This window comes from Lygodium microphyllum, chromosome 17, assembly GCF_053477565.2.
Source record: "Lygodium microphyllum isolate KBCC chromosome 17, Lygodium_microphyllum_v1.1.10, whole genome shotgun sequence".
Lineage (NCBI taxonomy): Eukaryota > Viridiplantae > Streptophyta > Polypodiopsida > Schizaeales > Lygodiaceae > Lygodium > Lygodium microphyllum.
In genome coordinates, this window is record NC_141151.1 from 131687202 (window position 1) to 131713723 (window position 26522).

A 26522-nucleotide genomic window follows, 5' to 3' on the forward strand; every position below is an offset into this window, starting at 1 on the left:
TGGGACCGTTGTTACCCACATTCCAACCCCAAGCAAGCAGATATGCCGTCTACTTCCAAATCTGGTCCTCAGAACTCTTTTGCGGTGTTGGCGGATTTTTTGGATGAGGGAGTCTTGGACATTCTCGCCGACAAAGTCAAATCGAGGCAAGCTGTGCCTCGTACCTGATTGTGTTTTGTATACACATGAAAATAGCCACGTGGAATGTGCGAGGAATTTTTTCTCGCCACAAGCAACATGCCATGTGGGCTGCATTGTATGAGAATCAGTGGGATGTCCTGTGCGCTTTTGAGCACAAGAGTCATGGTGATGCCGGTAAAGTTGTGGATTGTCATGGCTTTCGTTTGTTCTATGCAGGAACACAGGCCATGCATTACTCGGGTGTGCTCATGATTGTACATGCCAAATATCAGCTTGTTCTTATTAAAAATGATGTTCATGGCCGCTTTTTGGTGATTGAAATCTTATTCGAAGGGGAAATCCTATGGTTACTTGGCCTCTATGCTCCGAATGATTCGTTATCTCGCCGGGAGCTTTGGCAGACTTTGCAGACTTCCTTGTCACTTGGCAGATGGGGCTTCTTCATGGGGGATTTCAATATGTGTGTTGATTCTTCCCAGTCTACATCGGAACACTCGGTCATGGATGCGCCGGAAAGTCGTATGTGGCAAGAGTTGGCTCTTGCTGTTCTTAAGCAAGATCTTTGGTCATGGCTACACCCGTCTTCTCCAGGCTTTACTTTCCATTCGGCCCAGTATGCCACAACATGGTCGCGGTTGGATCGTATATATATCATGTAGAATGATGATTTTCTGCCGGAGATGCTCGAAATAAAAGTGTTGCAGCAATATGTCTTGTCGGACCATTTCCCTCTGCAGTTCGAATTGCTTGCACAACCCATTGCCCCTTTCAAGCAATTTCTGGAGAGACTCCCTTTGCGTTTCAACTCGTCCTACTTAAAGCATACAATTTTCCAGGGCTATATGCAGCAATTGCTTGATAGATTCTTTTTGGACTTTTCCGCTCAGGGCATTGCGTCATTTGAAAGATTGCTCTCTAATGTGCAGCGGGTTGCTCGGCAATATGGGATCTATCATGCCTCTCTTTGTCGGCGCCGACGACAAGCAGCGGAGGACCTGCTGGTTTTGGTTCGCTCCCTGCTGGTGGACACTCCGGATGATGCATTTCTGCTTGCACTGGCCATGCGGGTGGCCGATCTTATTAAAGAATTCCAGTTAAAATCGTATCAGCAGGCCAAATTGCAACATCTGACAGAGACCTTGCAAGATAGTACATGTCAGACCCATAAGTTCTTTCGAGCTCTCCATGCCTCTCCTGCTCGAGAGAATATGACTAGACTCGAGGATGCACAAGGCCACCTTATCCTGGATCCACAGACTATTGTGCATATGTGCAGGAATTATTTCCGTGACCTTCTCGGTTCCGTTTCTCCTCCTTCCGCCCAAATTACTCAGGCCCGTTCGGTTTTTTATGACCTGGTCCGCAATTAGCTTCCGCAGGACATGCAAGCTACTCTGGAGTCAGATATTGGTGAAGCAGAGGTTATGGATGTCTTGTTACACTTGCCCAAAGATAAAAGTCCGGGTTGGGATGGTCTCACCAATGAGTTCTTTGAAGCCTTCGCTACCCAACTGGCGAAACCATTGCAGGCCTTGTTTTAGCAGGTGTGGGAAACGGGGATCATGCCTCCCTCATGGAAACAAGGACTTATTAAACTGCTTCCAAAAGTTCCTTCTCCATCTAAGTTGACACAGTGGCGCCCCATTTCTTTGATGGGTTCAATGTACAAAATCTTTTCCAAAGTAATGGCGAATCGGCTCCATAAGCATCTCCCTGCCCTTGTGCACCCTCTCCAGTATGGTTTCATTAAGGGCCGAAATATTCTACACAATGTTTTGAATGCCCAATTGGCCATTGATTATGCCCGGCATTCTAATCAGGAGGTGGTACTGATTCAACTGGACCTGGAAAAGGCTTTTGACTATCTGGACTGGTCTTTCGTTGCTGACCTTATGTCTGCTATGGGCTTTGGTGCTCGGATGTCTCGTCTGATCTACACCATTAGTGCTGCGGCGTCTTCGCGAGTCATGCTGAACGGAGGTGTTACTGAGCCATTTGTACTTGCCCGTTCTGTCCGACAGGGGTGCCCTTTGAGCCCTTTATTCTTTGCCCTTGCGACACATCCAGTTCTTTCCATGTTATCACACATGGCCGCCTCCTCCCAGTTGGCCGGACTGTCGCTTCCTACAGGACAACACTTCATTGGCCAATCCTTGGCGGATGATACTTTTATGATTTTGCGTGCGGACAAGGATAACCTTCGAAAAGCATTGGATGTTTGGGATCTCTTTGGTCAGGCGTCAGGCCTTCGTATCAATGCGCTCAAATCAACCATTCTAAGCTGTACGGAGTCGGATTTGCAGTCCTTGGACTGGCAGGGTCTGGTTGTTCCTCGAGGTTCCATTGTCAGGCATCTTGGATACCCATTGGGTGTTGATGTTCCCCCAAAGCAGCTTCTGCAATGGATTTCTTAGAAAATGGTGGCCAAGTTTATGTATTGGATGTCTCAGGCCTGGCCTTTTCATGTTCGCCTCAAAGTCGCCCAGATCATTATGTTGCCAATGCTCACATATTTCTTGCCATTGTTGCCCTGGACTCCTACTACTCTGAATGCTCTCACTCAGTCTATTTGCTTCATGCTATGGAAGAAGGACTCATTGCATGCAGGCATTTCCTGGATCTCCTGGTCGCATGCGTGCACCCCCAAACGCATGGGTGGCGGAGCTATTTTAGATGCCCAAACTCACATGCAGGCACTTCGTTGATCCCTTTTCCGCGCCATGTGCTCGGATGATCATCATCCGTGGGTCGCTATCGCCCGGTATTTCCTCGAGGGCCATGGGCTTCGGCATGGCAATACCCAACTCCGGAGTTCTTGGTGGCATGTTCTGAATGCTGATTCGCGGTTTTCCAGTTCTTCTTCATCGCTGCTTACTCATTTGGTGTCTTCCTGGAAACACGTCCTTCAAAAGGCTCAGTGGCACCCACCGGAGGATCGCTTGGCTACTAACTCTTTTCAATTGGAATTACTGGCAGTCTCGCGTTTACTTTCGTGGGAAGGTAAACATGAGCTTAGACCACAATTCAACCGAATGGCGCGTTTGGGCTTGTCTTTAGTTGCGGATGCCACCCTTGCCAGTCGCAATGTGCTTATATCGTTTCGTACTGCTAGGCGGCTTTTCAGGATCCCTCGTGGATATAGGCCTTTATGGGAATAGCTATTGACGGTGATCCAGAACAGACAACCCTTTCCTGCTCTTGCTTCGGATCATCCCTGGCAGGATTGGGACCTACAAGGCCGGCTGCATTTGAGCAAAGCTTCTGCCAACCAAGTGTATCATCTTCTGATTAAAGATAATCAATGGCTAGTTACTAAAGCGAATGCTTTATGGGGATTGCGCAAATCCCGGTCATGGTGGAGGCCAACGGTGATGGAGGGCTGGGTCAACAAGACACCCTTTAAATACAAAGTCTTTCTTTGGAGAGTGATGATTGGGGGTCTTCCGCTTGCTTCGGCTCTTTCCAAGCGACGAATCTCCAATGGCACCTGTTTCTTTTGCACCACTACTATGGAATCCGCCCGCCACCGATTTATTTCTTGCCCCGTCGCTAAGAAAGTCTGGTTATTTTTGTCGGCCGTTTGGCGAGGGGTGGTTGGTATCACACTGCGCCCCTTTGATTGGGTTTTGGGCCAGCCCAAATACCCTACTCCCGCACAGCCACATATGAAGCTCATGTATCACTTTCTTCGCTACTGGGGCTGTTGGCATAACTGGACCATTCGGAATGCTTTTCTGTTTGACTCCGCCCATAATGTTCAGCGGCATATTGTAAGGCTTAAGAGCCTCTTGTATTGGCAGTTAGCTCTTCTCCATCGTTCTGATTTGCTCTCTACGGAGGACTTCCGTCCTTGGCATATGGCAATTTCCTCCGCATCCTTGCCATGAAATTGTAACTTGTAGTACTTAGCACCTTTTCACATGATGGCTTGGATTGTCGTCATGTATCTTGTAATCAAGTAATCTTGTATTTTTTTCGTAATTAATACAATTACCTTTTACGAGAGAGAGAGAGAGAGAGAGAGAGAGAGAGAGAGAGAGAGAGAGAGAGAGAGAGAGAGAGAGAGAGAGAGAGAGAGAGAGAGAGAGAGAGAGAGAGAGAGAGAGAGAGAGAGAGAGAGAGAGAGAGAGAGAGAGAGAGAGAGAGAGAGAGAGAGAGAGAGAGAGAGAGAGAGAGAGAGAGAGAGAGAGAGAGAGAGAGAGAGAGAGAGAGAGAGAGAGAGAGAGAGAGAGAAGAGCTGAATGAGGTCGCGATGGTGCCGCCGGTGCGTCCCATCCTGTCGTCGCCTAGACCTGTGCGCCTGAAGCTTGCCGCCTGAAGATCCGCTTGACGACTGCCTGCGCGCCTGACTGCCGCCTGATGCTTGCCTGCGCGCCTCACGCCTGCCTGATGACTGCCTGCGCGCTTGAAGACTCGCCCGCCTGACGACTACCTGCGCGCCTGAAGACCCACCCGCCTAATGACCGCTTGCTTGCTCCGCTTGACGACCCACCTACATGTATTCGTCTATGGCCGCCTGGTCCGCTTGTGCCTACCTGCTCGCCTGACGCTTGCCGCCTGAAGCCTGTGGTCGCAGAGCACAAGCTTAGCCGCACCCTGCTCTTGCTTGCTTCTTTGTGCGTTTTAGGGTTTCGACCACAGTCGCCTTTCGTGAAACGTGATGCTGTCCATGGCGCACTGTATACCTGCGGGCCTGTGAGGCGCCTTTGACATACAGCGCAGAGCGGAGTTGCGCGTTTCTGCCTCCCATGAGATCTTCACTCGGCCTCTGTCCGGTATACGCAGTGATACAACATGGCTGGTCTGGATTTGGATTTTATAGACCAAACGGTGGCAGCGCTTGGTCCGGATTCTGATACCGAGGAACCCGAGGATATGGTTCCGTGCACTGAAGAGATGCCCCCTGGTCATGACCTCCAGCCTGCAGGCAAACGCACCAAGCATACTTCGGAAGAGACAATGGATCATCAGGACTGTTCCTATGCTCAGGTTGCTTCGGATTCTATGGACTCTCAGGATGTTGACTGGGAGCATTTGTTGGAATTTGCCAACACTCTGCTTGGCGATTATGCTCAACATAATCAGGAAGTCTTTTCTGACTCTGCACCTGAAGACGTTTTGGAAGCCACTATGGACCCGAAAACTGTCTTGCGCTCCTTTTCAGTGTTTTATGATCGTGCTGTGATACTCTTCTTCACTGGTAGAATCCCACTGTTTTCCCGTATTCGCCAGTGGCTGCACAGTCTGCTACAAGGGGAATGTGTTGAAGAGATTTTTGTTGGGCCCCGGAGTTTTTTTGAGGTGCTGTTGAAATCTGAGATGCACCGTGCTGCTCTCCTGTCTAAACTGCCTTTGTTTTTTGATCGCCGTTTGGTCCATGTTGTACCATGGTGCCCAATGGCAGATTTTCAGCGTCTGCTGCAACGTGAATGCCTTGTGTGGGTTGAAGTGGAAAATTGTCCGGCTGTCTATTGGCCAGTGTTGAAGGACGCTATGGCCGCTGTGGGCACTGTTCTGGTCCCTCCAAGTCTAAGGGCAGTGAATTGCAACCAGTTGTGTATGCTATGGGACATTGCAAGGAAAAGGCCTGCTTGGTTATGTCTCAATTGCTTTGGCATGCATCCTTTACACTTTCGTTTGAAATGGGGCAATTTTGCAGGGCATTGCTTTTCCTGTGGACAATTGGGGCATTTTATGGCCGAAACATTCTGCACAATGTATTAAATGCGCAATTGGCGATTGATTATGCAAGGCATTCTAATCAGGAGGTCGTAGTGATTCAATTGGACCTGGAAAAAGCTTTTGACTATGTGGACTGGTCTTTCGTTGCTGAACTTATGTTTGCTATGGGCTTTGGCGCTCGGATGTCTCGTCTGATCTACACCATTAGTGCTGCAGCGTCTTTGCGAGTCATGCTGAATGGAGGCGTTATCGAGCCATTTGTCCTTGCCCGCTTTGTCAGACAGGGGTGCCCTTTGAGCCCTCTCTTCTTTGCCCTTGCGACTCATCCAGTTCTTTTGATGTTATCTCATATGGCAGCTTCTACTCAGTTGGCTGGATTGTCGCTTCCTTCTGGACAGCACTTCATTAGTCAATGCTTGGCTGATGACAGCTTTATGATTTTGCGTGCGGACAAAGATAACCTTCGCAAAGCATTGGATGTTTGGGCTCTCTTTGGTCAGGCGTCCGGCCTTTGCATCAATGCGTTGAAATCAGCCAATCTCAGCTGCACGGAGTCGGATTTGCAGTCATTGGACTGGCAGGGTATGGTTGTTCCTCGTGGCTCCATTGTCAGGCATCTTGGGTACCCTTTGGGTGTTGATGTTCCCCCAAAGCAGCTGCTGCAGTGGATTTCTCAGAAACTGGCGGCTAAGTTTCTGTATTGGAAGTCTCAGGCCTAGCCCTTCCATGTTCGCCTCAAAGTAGCCCAGACAATTATGTTGCCAATGCTCACATATTTCTTGCCATTGCTGCCTTGGACTACTACGACTCTGAATGCTCTTACTCAGTCTATTCGTTTCATGCTATGAAAGAAGGATTCCTTGCATGCAGGTATTTCCTGGATTTCTTGGCCGTCGCATGCTTGCACCCCCAAACGCATGGATGGAGGGGCTATTTTAGATGCCCAAACTCACATGCTGGCACTCTGTTGGTCTCTTTTCCGCGCCATGTGCTCGGATCATCATCCGTGGGTCGTTATAGCCCGTTATTTCCTTGAGGATCATGGGCTTCTGCATGGCAATATCCAAATCCGGAGTTCTTGGTGGCATGTTCTTAATGCTGATTCGCGGTTCTCCAGTTCTTCTTCATCGCTGCTTACCCATTTGGTATATTCCTGGAAACTAGTTCTCCGGAAGGCTTAGTGGCATCCAACGGAGGATCGCTTAGCTACTAATTCTTTTCAACTGGAATTGCTGGCAGTCTCGCGGTTACTTTCATGGGAAGGTAAACACGAGCTTCGACCACAATTCAACCGGATAGCACGTTTGGGCTTAACTTCAATCGCGGATGCCACCCTTGCCAGTCGCAATGTGCTAATATCGTTTCGTACAGCTAGGAGGCTTTTCAGGATCCCTCGTGGATATAGGCATTTATGGGAACAACTTTTGATGGTGCTCCAGAGCAGACAACCCTTTCCTACCCTTGCTTCGGATCATCCTTGGCAAGATTGGGACTTTGAAGGCCGGCTGAATTTAGGCAAAGCTTCCGCTAACCAGGTGTATTATCTTATGATTAAAGATCATCAATGGCTGGTTGCTAAAGCGAATACTCTATGGGGATTGCGTAAATCCCGGTCATGGTGGAGAGCAACTGTGATGAAGGGCTGGTTGAACAAGACACCCTTCAAATATAAGGTTTTTCTTTGGAGGGTGATGATTGGTGGTCTTCCGCTTGCTTCAGCTCTTTCCAAGCAATGAATCTCCAACGGCAACTGTTTCTTTTGCACCACTAGTGTGGAATCCGCTCGTCACTGATTTATTTCTTGCCCCATCGCTAAGAAAATCTGGTCATTCTTGTCAGCCGTTTGGCGAGCGGTGGTTGGTTTCTCGCTACGCCCCTTTGATTGGGTTTTTGTGCAGCCCAAATACCCCACTCCGGCACAGCCACATATGAAGCTCGTGTTTCACTTCCTTCGATATTGGGGCTGTTGGCATAACTGGACCATTCGGAATGCTTTTCTTTTTGATTCCGCCTATAACATTCAGCGGCATATTGCTAGGCTTAAGGGTCTCTTGTATTGGCAGTTAGATCTTCTCCAGCATTCTGACATGCTCTCTCAGGAGGACTTACGTCCCTGGCATATGGCAATTTCCTCTGCGTCTTTGCCATGACTTTGTAACTATTAGTACTGGAACCTTTTCACATGATGGCTTAGTGTCATCATGTATCTTGTAATCAAGTAAACTTGTACTCTTTTTCGTAATTAATACAATTACCTTTTACGAGAGAGAGAGAGAGAGAGAGAGAGAGAGAGAGAGAGAGAGAGAGAGAGAGAGAGAGAGAGAGAGAGAGAGAGAGAGAGAGAGAGAGAGAGAGAGAGAGAGAGAGAGAGGGAGGGAGGGAGGGAGGGAGGGAGGGAGAGTTGAGAGAGAGAGAGAGAGAGAGAGAGAGAGAGAGAGAGAGAGTTGAGAGAGAGAGAGAGAGAGAGGAGAGGTCGCGATGGTGCTCCTGCGTCGTCCCGCCCTGCCATCGAATGATCTGGCGCGCCCTGCTGTGGTCCTCGTCTGCGTTGTCGCCGCCTGACGCCCTGCCAGACGCCACCCCTCGTTCGCGCCCGCCCAGCCTCTGTTCATTGGTAGGTCGCGCTGTCCATCGTCGAGGGCTACATCGCCGCCTCTGGTTGATAGTCGCGCCTGCTCACGGAGCTGTCCCGCCGCCCTGTTTCTGCCGCCCTATCCACGGCAGCCTGCCCCTGACGCCGTGAGTCAGCGGATCCGCCTCTGCCTGTCTCGCTGAATCATCTGAAGCCGCCCTGTCAACTTCACCTCTGCTGCGGCTCGAGGCGCCGCCTGCGTGTGCTCCTCCTTTCGTGCAGAGGCGCCCAGTTCTTGTGAAAACCCTGAACCTGACCTTCGTCAGAGAGGCAGCGTCCGGGATCGCGTGCCCTCTGCTCTGTACACAGAGAGAGAGAGCGAGAGAGAGAGAGTCGGTCAGGCCTTCTGTGAGATCAGTTCGTCATACACGATGGCTGGTTTGGATCTGGATTTCATAGATCAAACGGTGGCAGCACTTGGCCCGGACTCTGATGCTGAGGAACCCGAGGATATGGTTCCGTGCACTGAAGAATTGCCCCCGGGTCCTGACATCCAGCCTGCGGGCAAACGTACCAAGCACACCCCGGAAGAGATAGGCGTTACTCCGGATCGTTCCTATGCGCAGGTCACTTCGGATCCGGTGGACTCTCAGGAGGTGGACTGGGAGCATCTGTTGGAATTTGCCAACACTCTGCTTGGTGAATATGTTCAACATAACCAGGAAGCCTTCTCTGCCTCTGCTCCAGACGATGTTCTGGAAGCTACCGTCGAGCCAAAAACTGTCCTACGCTCCTTTTCGGTATTTTATGATCGCGCGGTGATACTCTTCTTCACTGGTCGCATCCCGCTGTTGTCCCGTATTCGCCAATGGCTGCAGAGTCTGTTACAAGGGGAATGTGTGGAAGAGATTTTTGTTGGATCCCAGGGTTTTTTTGAGGTCCTCTTGAAAACAGAGATGCACCGTGCTGCGCTTCTGTCTAAACTGCCTTTGTTTTTTGATCGTCGGTTGGTTCATGTGGTTCCATGGCGCCCGATGGCAGATTTCCAGCGCCTCCTGCAACGTGAATGCCTTGTGTGGGTAGAAGTGGAGAATTGTCCGACTGTTTATTGGCCGCTATTAAAGGATGCTATGGCCGCTGTGGGCACGGTTCTGGTCCCTCCCAGTCTCAGGGTGGTGAATCGCAACCGCTTGTGCATGTTATGGGATACCGCACGGAAACGGCCTGCATGGTTACGCCTCAATTGCCCTGGTATGCATCCGTTACACTTTCGTTTGAAATGGGGCAATTTTGCTGGCCATTGCTTTTCCTGTGGACAGTTGGGGCACTTTATGGCTGAATGCCCCGAGCAACAACACGTTTCAGATACATCTCATGTTGCTCCGCCCATGGAAGATATGGTGTGTGATGCTCCGTCGCTGGATCCTACCCACCCGCCCCACGTTCTGGCCAAAGGTAAACAACAGGTTTCGGGTCAGGATTCCCGTGCTACTGATTGGGTTGAAGTCCGTGCCAAAAAAGGCAACAGGATTGGGGCTGGCATGGACAGTACTGAGCCTACTACTTCACACGATTCCATGCGAACATATATGCGCAGGAAGGAAATGATGGCGTCTGAGCGCCCTGCTCCTGCGATGGTTTCTTCAGCTCCTCGTCATCAGCCCGCCAGGAAAATGTATTCGGATCGTCTCAAGGGTCCACCTGCACAGCTGGCTTTTGATACTCGAGGCAACGTCATTACCCCGTGGGACCGTCGTTACCCACGTTCCAACCCCAAGCAAGCTGATATGCCGTCAACTTCCAAATCTGGTCCTCAGAACTCTTTTGCGGTGTTGGCAGATTTCTTGGATGAGGAAGTCCTGGACATTCTCGCCGACAAAGTCAAATCGAGGCAAGCTGTGCCTCGTACCTGAGTGTGTTTTGTATACACATGAAAATAGCCACGTGGAATGTGCGAGGAATTTGTTCTCGGCACAAGCAACATGCCATGTGGACTGCATTGTATGAGAATCAGTGGGATGTCCTGTGTGCTGTTGAGCACAAGAGTCACAGTGACGCCGGTAAAGTGGTGGATTGCCATGGCTTTCGTTTGTTCTATGCAGGAACACAGGCCATGCATTATTCGGGTTTGCTCATGATTGTACATGCCAAATATCAGCCGGTTCTTATTAAAAATGATGTTCATGGCCGTTTTTTGGTGGTTGAAATCTTATTCGAAGGGGAAATCCTATGGTTACTTGGCCTCTATGCTCCGAATGATTCGTTATCTCGCCGGGAGCTTTGGCAGACTTTGCAGACTTCCTTGTCACTTGGTAGGCGCGGCTTCTTCATGGGGGATTTCAATATGTGTGTTGATTCTTCCCAGTCTACATCGGAGCACTCGGTCATGGATACGCCGGAAAGTTGTATGTGGCACGACTTGGCTCTTGCTGTTCTTAAGCAAGATCTTTGGTCCTGGCTACACCCGTCTGCTCCAGGCTTTACTTTCCATTCGGCCCAGTATGCCACAACATGGTCGCGGTTGGACCGCATATATATCATGCACAATGATGATTTTCTGCCGGAGATGCTCGAAATAAAAGTGTTGCAGCAATATGTCTTATCGGACCATTTCCCTCTGCAGTTCGAGTTGCTTGCACAACCCATTGCCCCCTTCAAGCAATTTCTGGAGAGACTCCCTTTGCGTTTCAACTCCTCTTACTTAAAGCATACAATTTTTCAGGGCTATATGCAGCAATTGCTTGATAGATTCTCCTTGGACTTTTCCTCTCAGGGCACTGCGTCATTTGACCGATTGCTCTCTAATGTGCAGCGGGTTGCTCGGCAATATGGGATCTATCATGCCTCTCTTTCTCGCCGCCGTTGACAGGCAGCAGAGGACCTGCTGCTTTTGGTTCGCTCCCTGCTGACGGACACTCCGGATGATGCATTTCTGCTTGCACTGGCCCTGCGGGTGGCTGATCTTGTTAAAGAATTCCAATTAAAATCGTATCAGCAGGCCAAATTGCAACATCTAACAGAGACTTTGCAAGATACTGCATGTCAGACTCATAAGTTCTTTCGAGCTCTCCATGCCTCTCCTGCTCGAGAGAATTTGACCAGACTCGAGGATGCACAAGGCCACCTTATCCTGGATCCACAGACTATTGTGCATATGTGCAGAAGTTATTTCCGTGACCTTCTCGGTTCCGCTTCTCCTCCTTCAGCCCAAATTACTCAGGCCCGTTCGGTCTTTTATGACCTGGTCCGCAATCAGCTACCGCAGGACATGCAAGCTACTCTGGAGTCAGATATTGGTGAGGCGGAGGTTATGGATGTTTTGTTACACTTGCCCAAAGATAAAAGTCCGGGTTGGGATGGTCTCACCAATGAGTTCTTTGAAGCTTTCACTACCCAACTGGCGAAACGATTGCAGGCTCTGTTTCAGCAGGTGTGGGAAACAGGGATCATGCCTCCCTCATGGAAACAAGGACTTATTAAACTGCTTCCAAAAGTTCCTTCGCCATCTAAGTTGACACACTGGCGCCCCATTTCTTTGATGGTTTCCATGTACAAAATCTTTTCCAAAGTAATGGCGAATCGGCTCCATAAGCATCTCCCTGCCCTTGTGCACCCTCTCCAGTACGGTTTCATTAAAGGCCGAAATATCCTACACAATGTTTTGAATGCCCAATTGGCCATTGATTATGCCCGGCATTCTAATCAGGAGGTGGTGTTGATTCAACTGGACCTGGAAAAGGCTTTTGACTATCTGGATTGGTCTTTTGTTGCTGACCTTATGTCCGCTATGGGCTTTGGCGCTCGGATGTCTAGTCTGATCTACACCATCAGTGCTGCGGCGTCTTCGCGAGTCATGCTGAATGGAGGTGTTACTGAACCATTTGTCCTTGCCGTTCTGTAAGACAGGGGTGTCCTTTGAGCCCTTTATTCTTTGCCCTTGCGACACATCCAGTTCTTTCCATTTTATCACATATGGCCGCCTCTTTCCAGCTGGCCGGACTGTCGCTTCCTACAGGACAACATTTCATTAGCCAATCCCTGGCGGATGATACTTTTATGATTCTGCGTGCAGACAAGGATAACCTTCGAAAAGCATTGGATGTTTGGGGTCTCTTTGGCCAGGCGTCAGGCCTTCGTATCAATCCGCTCAAATCAGCCATTTTAAGCTGCACGGAGTCGGATTTGCAGTCCTTGGACTGGCAGGGTCTGGTTGTTCCTCGAGGTTCCATTGTCAGGCATCTTGGATACCCATTGGGTGTTGATGTTCCCCCAAAGTAGCTTCTGCAGTGGATTTCTCAGAAGATGGTCGCCAAGTTTATGTACTGGAAGTCTCAGGCCTGGCCTTTTCATGTTCGCCTCAAAATAGCCCAGATAATTATGTTGCCAATGATCACATATTTCTTGCCCTTGTTGCCCTGGACTCCTACGACTCTGAATGCTCTCACTCAGTCTATTCGCTTCATGCTCTGGAAGAAGGACTCATTGCATGCAGGCATTTCCTGGATCTCGTGGTCGCATGCGTGCACCCCCAAAAGCATGGGTGGCGGAGCTATTTTAGATGCCCAAACTCACATGCAGGCACTCCGTTGGTCTCTTTTCCGCGCCATGTGCTCGGATGATCATCATCCGTGGGTCGCTATCGCCCGTTCTTTTCTTGAGGCTCATGGGCTTCGGCATGGCAATACCCGACTCCGGAGTTCTTGGTGGCACGTTCTTAATGCGGATTCACGGTTTTCCAGTTCTTCTTCATCGCTGCTTACTCATTTGGTGTGTTCCTGGAAACACGTCCTTCGAAAGGCTCAGTGGCACCCAACGGAGGATCGCCTGGCTACTAACTCTTTTCAATTGGAATTACTGGCAGTCTCGCGTCTACTTTCGTGGGAAGGCAAACACGAGCTTAGACCACAATTCAACCGGATGGCACGTTTGGGCTTGTCTTCAGTTGCAGATGCCACCCTTGCTAGTCGCAATGTGCCTATCTCGTTTCGTACTGCTAGGAGGATTTTCCGGATCCCTCGTGGATATAGGCCTTTATGGGAACAGCTTGTGACGGTGCTCCAGAACAGACAACCCTTTCCTGCTCTTGCCTTGGATCATCCCTGGCAGGATTGGGACCTACAAGGCCGGCTGCCCTTGAGCAAAGCTTCTGCTAATCAAGTGTATCATCTCCTGATTAAAGATAATCAATGGCTAGTTACTAAAGCAAATGCTTTATGGGGATTGCGTAAATCCCGCTCGTGGTGGAGGGTCACTGTGATGGAGGGCTGGGTCAACAAGACACCCTTTAAATACAAAGTCTTTCTTTGGCGAGTGATAGTTGGGGGTCTTCCGCTTGCTTCGGCTCTTTCCAAGCGACGAATCTCCAATGGCACCTGTTTCTTTTGCACCACTACTATGGAATCCGCCCGCCACCGATTTATTTCCTGCCCCGTCGCTAAGAAAGTCTGGTTATTTTTGTCGGCCGTTTGGCGAGGGGTGGTTGGTATCACACTGCGCCCCTTTGAGTGGGTTTTGGGCCAGCCCAAATACCCTACTCCCACACAGTCACATATGAAGCTCATGTATCACTTTCTTCGATACTGGGGCTGTTGGCATAACTGGACCATTCGGAATGCTTTTCTGTTTGACTCCGCCCATAATGTTCAGCGGCATATTGTGAGGCTTAAGGGCCTCTTGTATTGGCAGTTAGATCTTCTCCATCGTTCTGATTTGCTATCTACGGAGGACTTCTGTCCGTGGCATATGGCAATTTCCTCCGCATCCTTGCCATGAAATTGTAACTTGTAGTACTTAGCACCCCTTCACATGATGACTTTCATTGTCGTCATGTATCTTGTAATCAAGTAATCTTGTTTCTTTCGTAATTAATACAATTACCTTTTACGAAAAAAAGAGAGAGAGAGAGAGAGAGAGAGAGAGAGAGAGAGAGAGAGAGAGAGAGAGAGAGAGAGAGAGATTTACGAAAAAAAGAGGAGAGAGAGAGAGAGAGAGAGAGAGAGAGAGAGAGAGAGAGAGAGAGAGAGAGGTTTTTAGAGAGAGAGAGAGAAAGCTTGGAGAGAGTTGCGATGGTGCCGCTGGTGCGTCCCGTCCTGGTGTCGCCTAGACCTGCGTGCTTGAAGACTGCCGCTTGAAGACCAGCCTGACGACTGCTTGCGCGCCTGACTGTCGCCTGACGAGTGCCTGATGACTGCCTATGCGCTTGACGACTGCCTGCGCGCTTGATGACCTACCCGCCTGACGACTGCCTGCGCGCCTGACGACCTACCCGCCTGACGACTGCTTGCGCGCCTGACGACGTCTGAAGACCCGCTTGTATTCGTCTGTGGCCGCCTGCTCCGCCTGTGTCTGCCTGCTCGCTTGATGCCTGCCGTCTGAAGCCTGTGGTTTCGGCTGATAACGGACCCGTGCCCTGCCCTTCGCCCGCCCTGCCCGTTAGGGTTTCGGCTGATAACGGACCCCTGCCCTGCGCCCCAGACTGTCCTGCTCTGCCGTCGATTGCCTGGCCGTTGCTCTGCCCTCCTCCCCTTGCACTGTTAGGGTTGTGCTTTGCCACCAGGATTCTTGGGACAGGCCACGACTAAGGCTGACAGGTAAAGCTTCGCTTTCATCAACTGTGCGTGCAGAATACACCCCTGGACAGCGACTCTGTTAAGAAAAGAGGGAGCGAGAGAGAGGGAGAGAGAGAGAGAGAAGCCTGCGTGTCTTTGCCCCCCGCGACTTTTTCGCTCCGCCTCTGTCCGACATACGTACTGATACAATATGGCTGGCCTGGATCTGGCTTTCATAGACCGAACGGTGGTAGCTCTTGGTTCGGATTCTGACACCGAGGGACCAGAGGACATGGTTCCGTGCACAGAGGAGATGCCCCTTGCTCCTGACCTCCAGCCACCGGGCAAACGCCAGGGCAAACTCCCATGATAATGGATCACTAGGATCGTTCCTATGCTCAAGTTGCTTCTGATTCTGTGGACTCCCATGAGGTTGATTGGGAGCACCTGTTGGAGTTTGCCAACACTTTGTTGGGCGATTATGTTCAACATAATCAGGAAGTCTTTTCGGACTCTGCAACGGAAGATGTTCTGGAAGCCACCGTGGATCCGAAACATGTCTTGCGCTTCTTTTCAGTGTTCTATGAATGTGCTGTGATACTTTTTTTCATTGGTAGGATCCCGCTGCTTTTCCGTATTCGCCAGTGGCTGCACAGTTTGCTACAAGAGGAATGTGTTGAAGAGATTTTTGTTGGCCCCCAGGGTTTTTTTGAGGTGTTGTTGAAATCAGAGACACACCGAGTTGCTCTCCTGTCTAAACTGCCATTGTTCGTTGATCGCCATCTGGTCCATGTGGTGCCATGGCGCCCCATGGCAGATTTTCAGCGTCTGCTGCAACGTGAATGCCCTGCGTGGGTTGAAGTGGAAAACTGTCCGGCTGTTTATTGGCCACTGCTAAAAGACGCCATGGCCGCTGTGGGCACTGTTCTGGTCCCCCCAAGCCTAAGGGCCATGAATCGCAACCGCCTGTGTATGTTATGGGACACTGCTCGAAAAAGGCCTGCTTGGTTACACATTAACTGCTCTGGCATGCATCCTTTACATTTTCGTTTGAAATGGGACAACTTTGCAGGTCATTGCTTTTCATGTGGAAAATTGGGGCATTTTATGGCTGAATGCCCAGAGAAGCACCACACTTTAGATGCTGAGCATGTTGTGCAGCCCATGGAAGATATGGTGTGTGATGCGTCGTCGCAAGATGCCACCCAGCCACCTAAAGTTCTGAATAAAGGTAAACAACAGGTCTCGGGTTTGGATTCTGGTGGCAATGACTGGGTAGAAGTATGCGCGAAAAAAGGCAACAGGCATGTTGTTGGCATGATGGATACTGTGCCTGTTGCCTCACAAGATTCCATGCGTACGTATATGCGCAGGAAAGAAATGATGTCTTCAGAGCACTCTGCTCCTGCTATGGTTTCCTCTGCTCCCCGTCAACAGACAGCTAGGAGAGTGTCTTCAGATGGTTCTAAGGGTCCACCCGCTAAGCTGGCTTTTGATACTTGAGGTAACGTCATTACCCCATGGGATCGTCGTTATCCCCGCTCCATCCCCAAGTCAGCGGATATGCCATCCACTTCCAAATCTGGTCGTCAGAACTCTTTTGCCGTGTTAGCTGATTTCTTGGATGAGGGTGTCCTAGACATTCTCGCCGAAAAGGTCTCATCGAGGCAAGCTGTGCCTCGTACCTGATCCTCTTTTGAATCCACATGAAGATAGCTACGTGCAATGTGCGAGGAATTTGTTCTCGCCACAAGCAACATGCCATGTGGACAATATTGCATGAGAATCAGTGGGATGTCTTGTGTGCTGTTGAGCACAAGAGTCATAGTGAAGCAGGTAAAGTTGTGGATTGCCATGGTTTTCGTTTGTTCTATGCAGGGACACATGCCAGGCAGTATTCTGGTGTGCTTATGATTGTACATGAAAAATATCAGCTGCTTCTTATCAAGAATGATGTACATGGCCGCTTTGTGGTGATTGAAATTTTATTCGAAGGAGAGATCTTATGGTTACTTGGGCTCTATGCTCCGAATGATCCTCTATCTCGCCGGGAGCTTTGGCATACTTTGCAGAGTTCCTTGTCCCTTGGCAGACGGGGTTTTTTGATGGGGGATTTTAAATATGTGTGTTGATTCTTTACAGTCCACATCAGAACATTCGGTAATGGATGTGCCGGAAAGACGTACGTGGCAGCAGTTGGCTTTTGCTGTTCTTAAGCAAGATCTCTGGTCTTGGCTGTATCCTTCTTCTACAGGGTTTACCTTCCATTCTGCCCGGTATGCCACAACATGGTCGCGGTTAGACCGCATATACATCATGCAGGATGATGATTTCCTTTCTGAGATGCTCGAAATGAAAGTGTTACAACAATATCCATTGTCGGATTATTTCCCTCTGCAGCTTGAGCTCCTTGCACAACCCATTGCACCTTTCAAGCAATTTCTGGATAGACTCCCTTTTGCGTTTCAACTCGTCTTATTTGAAGCATGCAATCTTCCAGGGCTATATGCAGCAATTGATTGATCGATTCTTATTGGATTTCTCATCTCAGGGCACTGCGTCCTTTCAACGATTGCTCTCCAATGTGCAGCGGGTTGCTCGCCAGTATGGGATCCATCATGCCTCTCTTTGTCGGCGGCGCCGACAAGCATCCGAGGAATTGTTGGCTTTGGTTCGTTCTTTGCTGGTGGACACTCCCGATGACGCATTTCTGCTATCACTGGCAGCGCGTCTGGCTGATCTTATTAGAGAGTTTCAATTGAAATCCTATCAGCAGGTCAAATTGCAACATCTGACGGACACTCTGCAAGACAGTGCTTGTCAGACCCATAAGTTTTTTCGAGCTCTCCATGCCTCTCCTGCTCGAGAGAATATGACGAGGCTCCAGGATGAAGAAGGTCAAATGGTTCTTGATCCGCAGATGATTGTGAATATGTGTAGAAATTATTTCCTTGACCTTCTTGGTTCTACTTCTCCGCCTTCAGGCCAAATTACTCATGCTCGTTCAGTTTTTTATGATCTGGTCCGCAATCAGGTTCCTCAGGACATGCAATCTACTCTGGAGGTAGATATTTGTGAGTCGGAGGTCATGGATGTTCTGTTACACTTGCCTAAGGATAAAAGTCCTGGCTGGGATGGTCTTACCAATGAGTTCTTTGAGTTTTTTGCCACCCAGCTCGCGAAACCTTTGACGGCTTTGTTTCAGCGGGTATGGGAAACGGGGATTATGCCTTCCTCTTGGAAAGAAGGTCTTATTAAACTGCTTCCAAAAGTTCCTTCCCCATCCATGTTGAGACACTGGCGCCCAATTTCTTTGATGGATTCTATGTATAAAATCTTTTCCAAAGTTATGGCGAATCACCTCCATAAGCATCTTCTTGCCATTGTGCATCCTCTCCAATATGGTTTTATTAAGGGCAGAAACATTTCGCACAATGTCTTAAATGCGCAACTAGCAATTGATTATGCAAGGCATTCAAATCAGGAGGTCGTACTGGTTCAATTGGACCTGGAAAAGGCTTTTGATTATCTGGACCGGTCTTTCATTGCAGAACTTATGTCTGCTATGGGCTTTGGTGCCTGTATGTCTCGTCTGATCCACACTATTAGTGTTGCAGCATCTTCGCAGGTCATGTTGAATGGAGGCGTTACAAAGCCAATTGTCCTTGCCCGCTCTGTCAGACAGGGGTGCCCTTTGAGTCCTCTCTTCTTTGCCCTTGCGACTCATCCGGTTCTTTCGATGCTATCTCATATGGCAGCTTCTACTCAGTTGGCTGGATTGTTGCTTCCCTCTGGACAACACTTCATTGGTCAATCCTTGGCTGATGACAGTTTTATGATTCTGCGCGCGGACAAAGATAACCTTCACAAAGCATTAGATGTTTGGGCTCTCTTTGGTCAGGCTTCTGGTCTTCGCATTAACGCCTTGAAATCGGCCATTCTCAGCTGCGCGGAGTTGGATTTGCAGTCATTGGATTGGCAGGGCATGGTTGTCCCCCGTGGCTCCATTGCCAGGCATATTGGGTACCCTTTGGGGGTTGATGTTCCCCCAAAGCAGCTATTATAGTGGATTTCACAGAAACTAGCGGCTAAGTTTCTGTATTGGAAGTCTCAAGCCTGGCCCTTCCATGTTCGCCTCAAAGTAGCCCAGACAATAATGTTGCCAATGCTTACATATTTCTTGCCATTGCTACCTTGGACTACTACGACACTGAATGATCTTACGAAGTCTATTCGTTTCATGTTATGGAAAAAGGATTCCTTGCATGCGGGTATTTCCTGGATTTCTTGGTCGCATGCATGCACCCCAAAACGCATGGGTGGAGGGGCTATTTTGGATGCCCACGCTCATATGCTGGCGCTTCGCTGGTCTCTTTTTCGCGCCATGTGCTCGGATTGTCATCCTTGGGTCGTCATAGCCGTTATTTTCTTGAGGATCACGGGCTTCTGCATGGTAATACCCACATCCGCAGTTCGTGGTGGCATGTTCTTAATGCAGATTCTCGGTTCTCCAGTTCTTCCTCATCTTTGCTTGCCCATTTGGTGTGTTCCTGGAGACTGGTCCTCCGGAAGTCTCAGTGGCATCCAACGGAGGATCGTTTAGCCACTAATTCGTTTCAAATGGAACTGTTGGCGGTCTCGCGGTTAATTTCGTGGGACAGTAAACATGAGCTTCGACCACAATTCAACCGTATGGCACGTTTGGGCTTAACTTCAGTCGTGGATGCTACTCTTGCCAGGCGCAATGTGTTCATGTCGTTTCGTACAGCCAGGAGGCTGTTCAGGATCCCTCGTGGATACAGGTGTTTATGGGAACAGCTTTTGAGGGTGCTTCAGAGCAGACAACCCTTTCCCGCCCTTGCTACGGATCGTCCCTGGCAGGATTGGGACTTTGCAGGCTGGCTGAATTTAGAAAAGGCTTCAGCTAACCAGGTGTATCATCTTCTGATTAAAGATCATCAATGGCTGGTTAATAAAGCTAATATTCTATATGGATTTCATAAATCCTGGTCATGGTGGAGGGTAACTGTGATGGAGGGCTGGTTAAATAAGACACCATTCAAATATAAGGTCTTTCTTTGGAGGGTGATGATTGGTGGTCTTCTGCTTGCTTCAGCTCTTTCAAAGTGCCGAATCTCCAATGACAATTGTTTCTTTTGCACCACCACTATGGAATCCGTCCGTCATCGTTTTATTTCTTGCCCCCTTGTTCAGAAAATCTGGTCATTCTTGTCAGCCGTCTGGGGAGCGGTGGTTGGTTTCTCGCTTCGCCTGTTTGATTGGGTTTTCGCGCAGCCCAAATATCCCACACCGACACAGCCACATATGAAGATCTTGTTTCACTTTCTTCGATATTGGGGCTGTTGGCACAACTGGACCATTCGGAATGCTTTTCTTTTTGATTCTGCTTATAATGTTCAGCGGCATATTGCTAGGCTTAAAGGTTTCCTGTATTGGTAGATAGATCTTCTCCGGCACTCTGACATCCTCTCTCGGGAGGACTTACGCCCCTGGCACATGGCAATTTCCTCCGCGTCTTTGCCATGATTTTGTAACTATTTGGCCCTCTGGTTCTTGTAAAGAGTCAGTTTGTACACACGATGGGGTAGAGCCATCGTGTATCTTGTAATCATGAAAACTTTTTCGTAATTAATACAATTACCTTTTACGAAAAAAAAAGAGAGAGGTTTAAAACTTTAGACTTGGTTTCAATGTGAAGTTGGTTGTGAGGTGCATCTGCTATCTATTATTTAAAAGCCCAAAAATTATAGAAGTTCTTGTTAGTTTCTGTTAGCCATTACTTAGATCATTTCCTTGGTATGCATGACAGGTGTTGTCCTTCTTTGTTCTTAGAATTTTGTAAGGAAATTTGCTTGTTCCTTCTGTAGGTTTTACAACAGATGCGATCAGATGTTGCACTTTTGACGAAAGAGGAGGGTGGATCTCCCATCAGAAACCCATCCACTGCAAGCGAGGATGCACGGATAGCATCTCTGATGTCCCTCGAGGATATTGTTAAGCAGGCAGAGGTAAGCTCTGATATATGGCCAATATGTGCTGTATTTGATTGTGCATGCATGCACGTGCGTGCGTGCGTGCGTGTTATATTCTCACCAGGGAATGGCTTGATTACACATTAGATAAGAGAGCAGTGCTTTCACTTTAAAAAGGCTGCACATGTTTGTGGGTGTCTTGGTGCCTGTGCATGTTTGTACACGTGTGGTGCCTGTCCCAGTCACCTTCAATCATGCTTATAGAATGTATGCCTGTTTGTGAATCCTCAGTTGTGAGGGAGTATAAGGAAGCTGAAAGTTGATGATGCTTGCAGGAAATCAAGAAGGAAGCTCCAACCAAGGCGATTTCTGCTGCAAAGAAGCAGATGATACTTTCTGCCTTACATGCTTTGTCTGATCGGATGCCATCTCTCCTGTCTATAGATCATCCCTGTGCACAGAAACACATATTGGAGGCAAAGAAAGTTGTGGAGGTGTGTAAAGTAATCAGTGGTTTTGACCTTTCTCTGGTTGCTATGCCATTGTGATTGTTCTGTTTGTGTTGGTTAAAGACCAAAGTTGTTGCTGATCTTTGCATGCTAGTCCTGATTTGTCTTTAAGTTCCTTATTCATACATTTAGGCATTTTGCACTAAGTAATTGTGTTATGTGCTTGCTTCCTCTCACGGGCTTTCTCATGACATGAATATGGCTTGCTTAATACAGTGGTTAGAACTTCAAATTTTTAGTCAGAAGTCAGGATTGGTATTGCATTGTGTATGGAAGCTGAAAAGATTTGGGCTATTATTTGTAACCGTGGTCTGTTTAAAGTGTCAAGATTTTAGAGGAAACAAGAGTAAAACTCCTGAAATGCAAGGTGATATCCATGCATTGGCAACCATTTCAACATGAGTTAAGTACACTGGGTGGACAACTATGAGACACAGAACTTAAATCTACTTCTTGTTCTTCTGCAAATAGAAATTTACAGGCAGAGTAGGCCCTAGTGGTTGTAACTTGTGGTCAGACTAAATTTTTTTAGTGCAAACATATAACTTATGCCTGTTTATCTGAAAACCTGTGAAAAGGAGGCAGCTTGCCCATGGCACATTCTAGTCTTTCAAGTCTTTTTCCAACGTTTGTATGAGGTTTATCACCCTGGGTGAGAAGCTTAGTTATATTGGTTTAATCTATGCAGATTCTGATTAGAATTCTGAGTTGTGTGTCTGCCTCACTATGCTCTTTGAATTTGTCATTTGGTTTTGCAGTCAATAGTTGAACAGAGAGAAGGTCCTCATCATACACGAGCAAGAGGTTCAGGCGATAATGCTCCTGGAGAGTTGTCTGCTCTATCAGGTGACTGGGGGGAAAGTGCAATGATAGGAGCGGATGGTGATGTCATGCAATGGAGTGTGTTACAGTTCAATAATGGATCTGCTAGCCCATTTGTGATCAAGTGCGGTGCAACATCGTCTTTAGAATTGGTTGTCAAAGCACATGCCAAAGTTAATGATAAGACTGGGAAGGAAGTGGTTTCAATTGTGCCAGCACCGTCAACATTGGCAGGACTGTCCCTGGAAGAGATCAAGCAAGTTTTGTCAAAGCTTCCAGAAGCCTTCAGTCAGTTAGCTTTGGCAAGAACGGCTGATGGAACTCGAGCAAGGTATGCACGATTATACAAAACATTGGCTGTCAGGGTTCCTGCTTTGAAAAACTCAATTCCTGACCTTGACAAGGACAACTCACGTGAACTATCAACCGCTTCTTTGTCCTTCAAAAGGGCCAGTTGATTAGCAGTGCATGTACTACTTTGGTATGCTCAGTGTAGATAAGCGGTTGGGAAGCATGTAAATGATGTGTGCATTATTTTCTGTAAATCAGGGATTTGATTTATTCAGTTACCATTGTATTGATCATGATAAAACGGGTTGAAAGAAAAGATCCCGTGGTATTAAGCTTGCCACATGGCCATCTTACTGAAGATTGGGCCAAGAGCCTTATGCTTTGTAACGTGGTTAGAATGGGATCAAGCACTAAGTTCCTGCTAGCTTGAGTTTTGGACTCATTATTTTGAAAGTTTGCGTCTCGTACGAGGCAGTTAAATCTATGAGTTGTAAGCTAACACAGATCAAGCATTGGCTTGCTGGCAAGCTTTCATAAGATAATAAACATCGGATGAAGTTCCTTGTAGAAATAAGCTTGTAACTGATATTGTAACTGGTATCAGTTTCTACATTGGATTTTTCCTAGTTCATCTTTATTTGTTTGTAGGGAGGTGCAGTGAGTGAAGCTATGACTTTTTTAACATAACAAGAAAGTTTTAAGCTTAAAAGTTAGCATCTCAGTGACGAAAGGATATCCATGTTTTGTGAGGTTCAGCAAATACACCCTGGGAATCTTTGCTAAGCTGCTTGGGTCTCTCTCTCTCTCTCTCTCTCTCTCTCTCTCTCTCTCTCTCTTTGAATGGGTAATTGATTGATTATGAAAGAAAGATGTACAGAGATTGCTACTCTCTCTCTCTCTCTCTCTCTCTCTCTCTCTCTCTCTCTCTTTGAATGGGTAATTGATTGATTATGAAAGAAAGATGTACAGAGATTGCTGGACTTAGTATTAGCATATATGCTCATCATAATGTCCAAGGATTCAAACTTGAAATTGAAGTGAAGGGCTGCAAACCAGGGGTGAGCCTGTTCCTTGGTTAAAGTGCCAGTGGTGAGATATGAAGTCACTTGCCAAAGTGGCATGCCTCCCGAATGTTGAATGTGTGTTTTCACTTCCATTTGTTTTCCCTAAAAGTAAGGCATTTTGTGTGGCCCAATTTATATGGCAGTCCCCAGTATCGGAAGATTAAACATAAAGATGGATGCAGAACTGCAGAGAGCATCCAAAGACCCAACTTTGTGGGGTCATATGCACACTAGCTACTTGGGCCCAAACAATTGAAATAAAAGACCAAATATGATGTGCTACTAAGCATCCAATAAATCTATGACGAATGGACTCTTGGCATATAGTGCAAAAGAAGCATGTCCCAGCCATCACATGTGTGCGCGCTCGCACACACCCACACACAACTAGTCCTTTCTCTTCACTTTTACTCTATACACATTATTGACATGTGGTGTGTCCACACACAAGCACAACCCTATCTATTCGGTATCACATATTTGTATACTTATGAAGATTGATATCCATCTCACTCTTCCCTCATATTCAGAAGGATTGTTATACAATAGTCGGATTCTAGTAGGGTTGGGATATTAGACATGGGTAGTGCACTAGGTTATGCCACTCCTAGTTATAATGCTTCCACATGTAAACACATCATGTTTTGGTTTGGTGACTTATAACATACGCGCGTGCACACACACACACACACACACACACACACTCTCTCTCTCTCTCTCTCTCTCTCTCTCTCTCTCTACTGGTCCTTGAACTCTTTTACAAGCCACACACATGTTCTTACTACTTGACTTGGGTACAATTACTAACCCCTCCTTTTCTCTCACACCCCTTTATTGTCTCAAAACACACATGATTTTTGCTTTGCCTAACATTCTTAATCATGCACATTGCTCCAATCACAAACAACTTGTACAACTTTAGGAAGGTTTACATTCCCATATACAAAATACATGTCCATCTTCCCCTTTGTTTATACATGTATGCACATTCTTACTTATGTTTCATGGACTGATTTATTGGCTTACATTGTAATATAGTATGGATGAAGCCATGTTTTCTAGCTAATTCTTGCAATTAGTTTGGCATAGTATTCACTAATCTTAGGCTTTTTATACGTCATCATATATATGTATTTATATCTCATCTCTAATCAAAGCTACTACAATGATTCATGAGGCCTTGGTTATTGATAAGTCATCACACACACACACACACACACACACACACACACACACACACACACACACACACACACACCTATTACTCTCTTTAAAGCTCGTACTTAAAAATGAGAATATTATAACTGTTGTGATGGTATGTAAATACGGGTATTGTTTGTTCCACTGTTTTCATTTTAATATTTAATTCATATCTCACTTGACTAAATAAAATCTTAGAACCTCTTCGTTTAGTTAACACTTGATCAATTCTTACTCGTACCCTTTACCTCTTACCATGTAAACCTATTCTCTTGACCCGTGGTAACCTTAGCCCATGGACCATGTTCCTAGCTATGATGGGATAGATACTCAATAGCCACTCTTTCCCCTTTATAGTAAAGGTAAAGACCCACCCCATACCACTATACTTGGTAGCGAGTTCTCTCACTTATGGCCTATATAAACTACCCCAAGGCTTTATCATACTCCAAACTTATCTCAAGTTCATACATTTGCATATCCTCACCTCAAATGACGACAATCTTCCACTTGTGGCCTCAGTAACCTTATGGACATGAACAAGGTACACTTGTTTTATGAGGGTGACAAGGATGGCAATTAGGTATTGCCTTTAACACTTGCAACACAAAATAACTTATCTAGTTCTTACTAATAGGCCATGTGTTCGGTTTTGCAACGAGTAACAAGCGGTACCCCTCCCTCTTGAATGCATTGTTCTTGATTATGTCTCTCTATATCATGCTTCTTACATTTCCTTATTGGTTGGTCTTATGTAATGCTGTCAATGTGCACAATCTACTAGATTTTAAATAAATTTTGGTTTATCTGTCATGTTCAATGGATTCCATGTTGTAACACACACACACACACACACTCGCGCACACGTGTGCACGAACGCACGTGCACACACAAAAATTGTGTCCCAGTTTGCATGTGTACTCACATTGAAAACCAAATTAAAATGCCAATGGAAGATGGAGAAAAGTCTACCTTCAATTAGGGGTGTTCATGGTTGTATGATGTTTGAGCTCAAATATGGTCATGCCATGTTTCAAAAAATGGCTCACATGTTTTCTAAATAATGCAGGTGATTTCATGTGAGTGCATGTGGATGATTTTAGTGTCTTTGTTGCAAGCATAAAACATCTTTATCATCTCACTCTTTTAATGTTGGTACTAGAAAACTTCACCCAAAGGTATGCATTGACGATCACCTTGAGCATCTTTCTTGGCAAAGTTTCTAAAGAGTGTCTCAATATGGAGCCCAAAAAGGTTGAAATGAGCATCAAAACATGTGACCACCTTGTAACTTTGCAAAACCTGAGGGTTGACACTGGTACGCTGGGTTCTTTTAAATAATGGGGCATATTTAATCTCTACCTCAATATGCAGCTTTTTCTTTCATGTATTCATTTTACTATTAACAGAAACGAAGAGCCTACTTGGTTGTCACAAGAGGTAGATTGGAGATGCACAGAGAGGCATACAAAGGTGCCAAGGGAAAGGAGGGTGTAAGTAATTCACTTTGTTAATGAAGGTTACATAAACACAGAGAAGATGTCACAATAGAGCCATGAGAGAGTATAGATATGGGGGGAAATAGCTCAGAGGGTAGGGATGTCCAAGACTTTTCGTATTTTAGATATTTCTATTTTGCCTCCAAAAACATCTCCAAAAAACACGAAATTTGATCCGTTTATTTGTTTTTTGACCAAAAA

The 26522-nt window shown here is 47.2% G+C and overlaps 1 protein-coding gene across 1 annotated transcript in view; it reads left to right on the forward strand.

Annotated features, from left to right (window-relative positions):
- LOC148022359 (kinesin-like protein KIN-14B) overlaps positions 1 to 23040 on the forward strand; it is a 101736-nt gene extending 78696 nt beyond the window's left edge. The window contains exons 21-23 of the mRNA XM_087697979.1: positions 20832 to 20972; positions 21272 to 21430; positions 22204 to 23040. Of these exons, the coding sequence (XP_087554105.1) occupies positions 20832 to 20972; positions 21272 to 21430; positions 22204 to 22725 (822 nt within the window). The 3' untranslated portion in view covers positions 22726 to 23040. The remainder of the gene's footprint in view (positions 1 to 20831; positions 20973 to 21271; positions 21431 to 22203) is intronic.
- The last annotated feature ends 3482 nt before the right edge of the window (positions 23041 to 26522 follow it).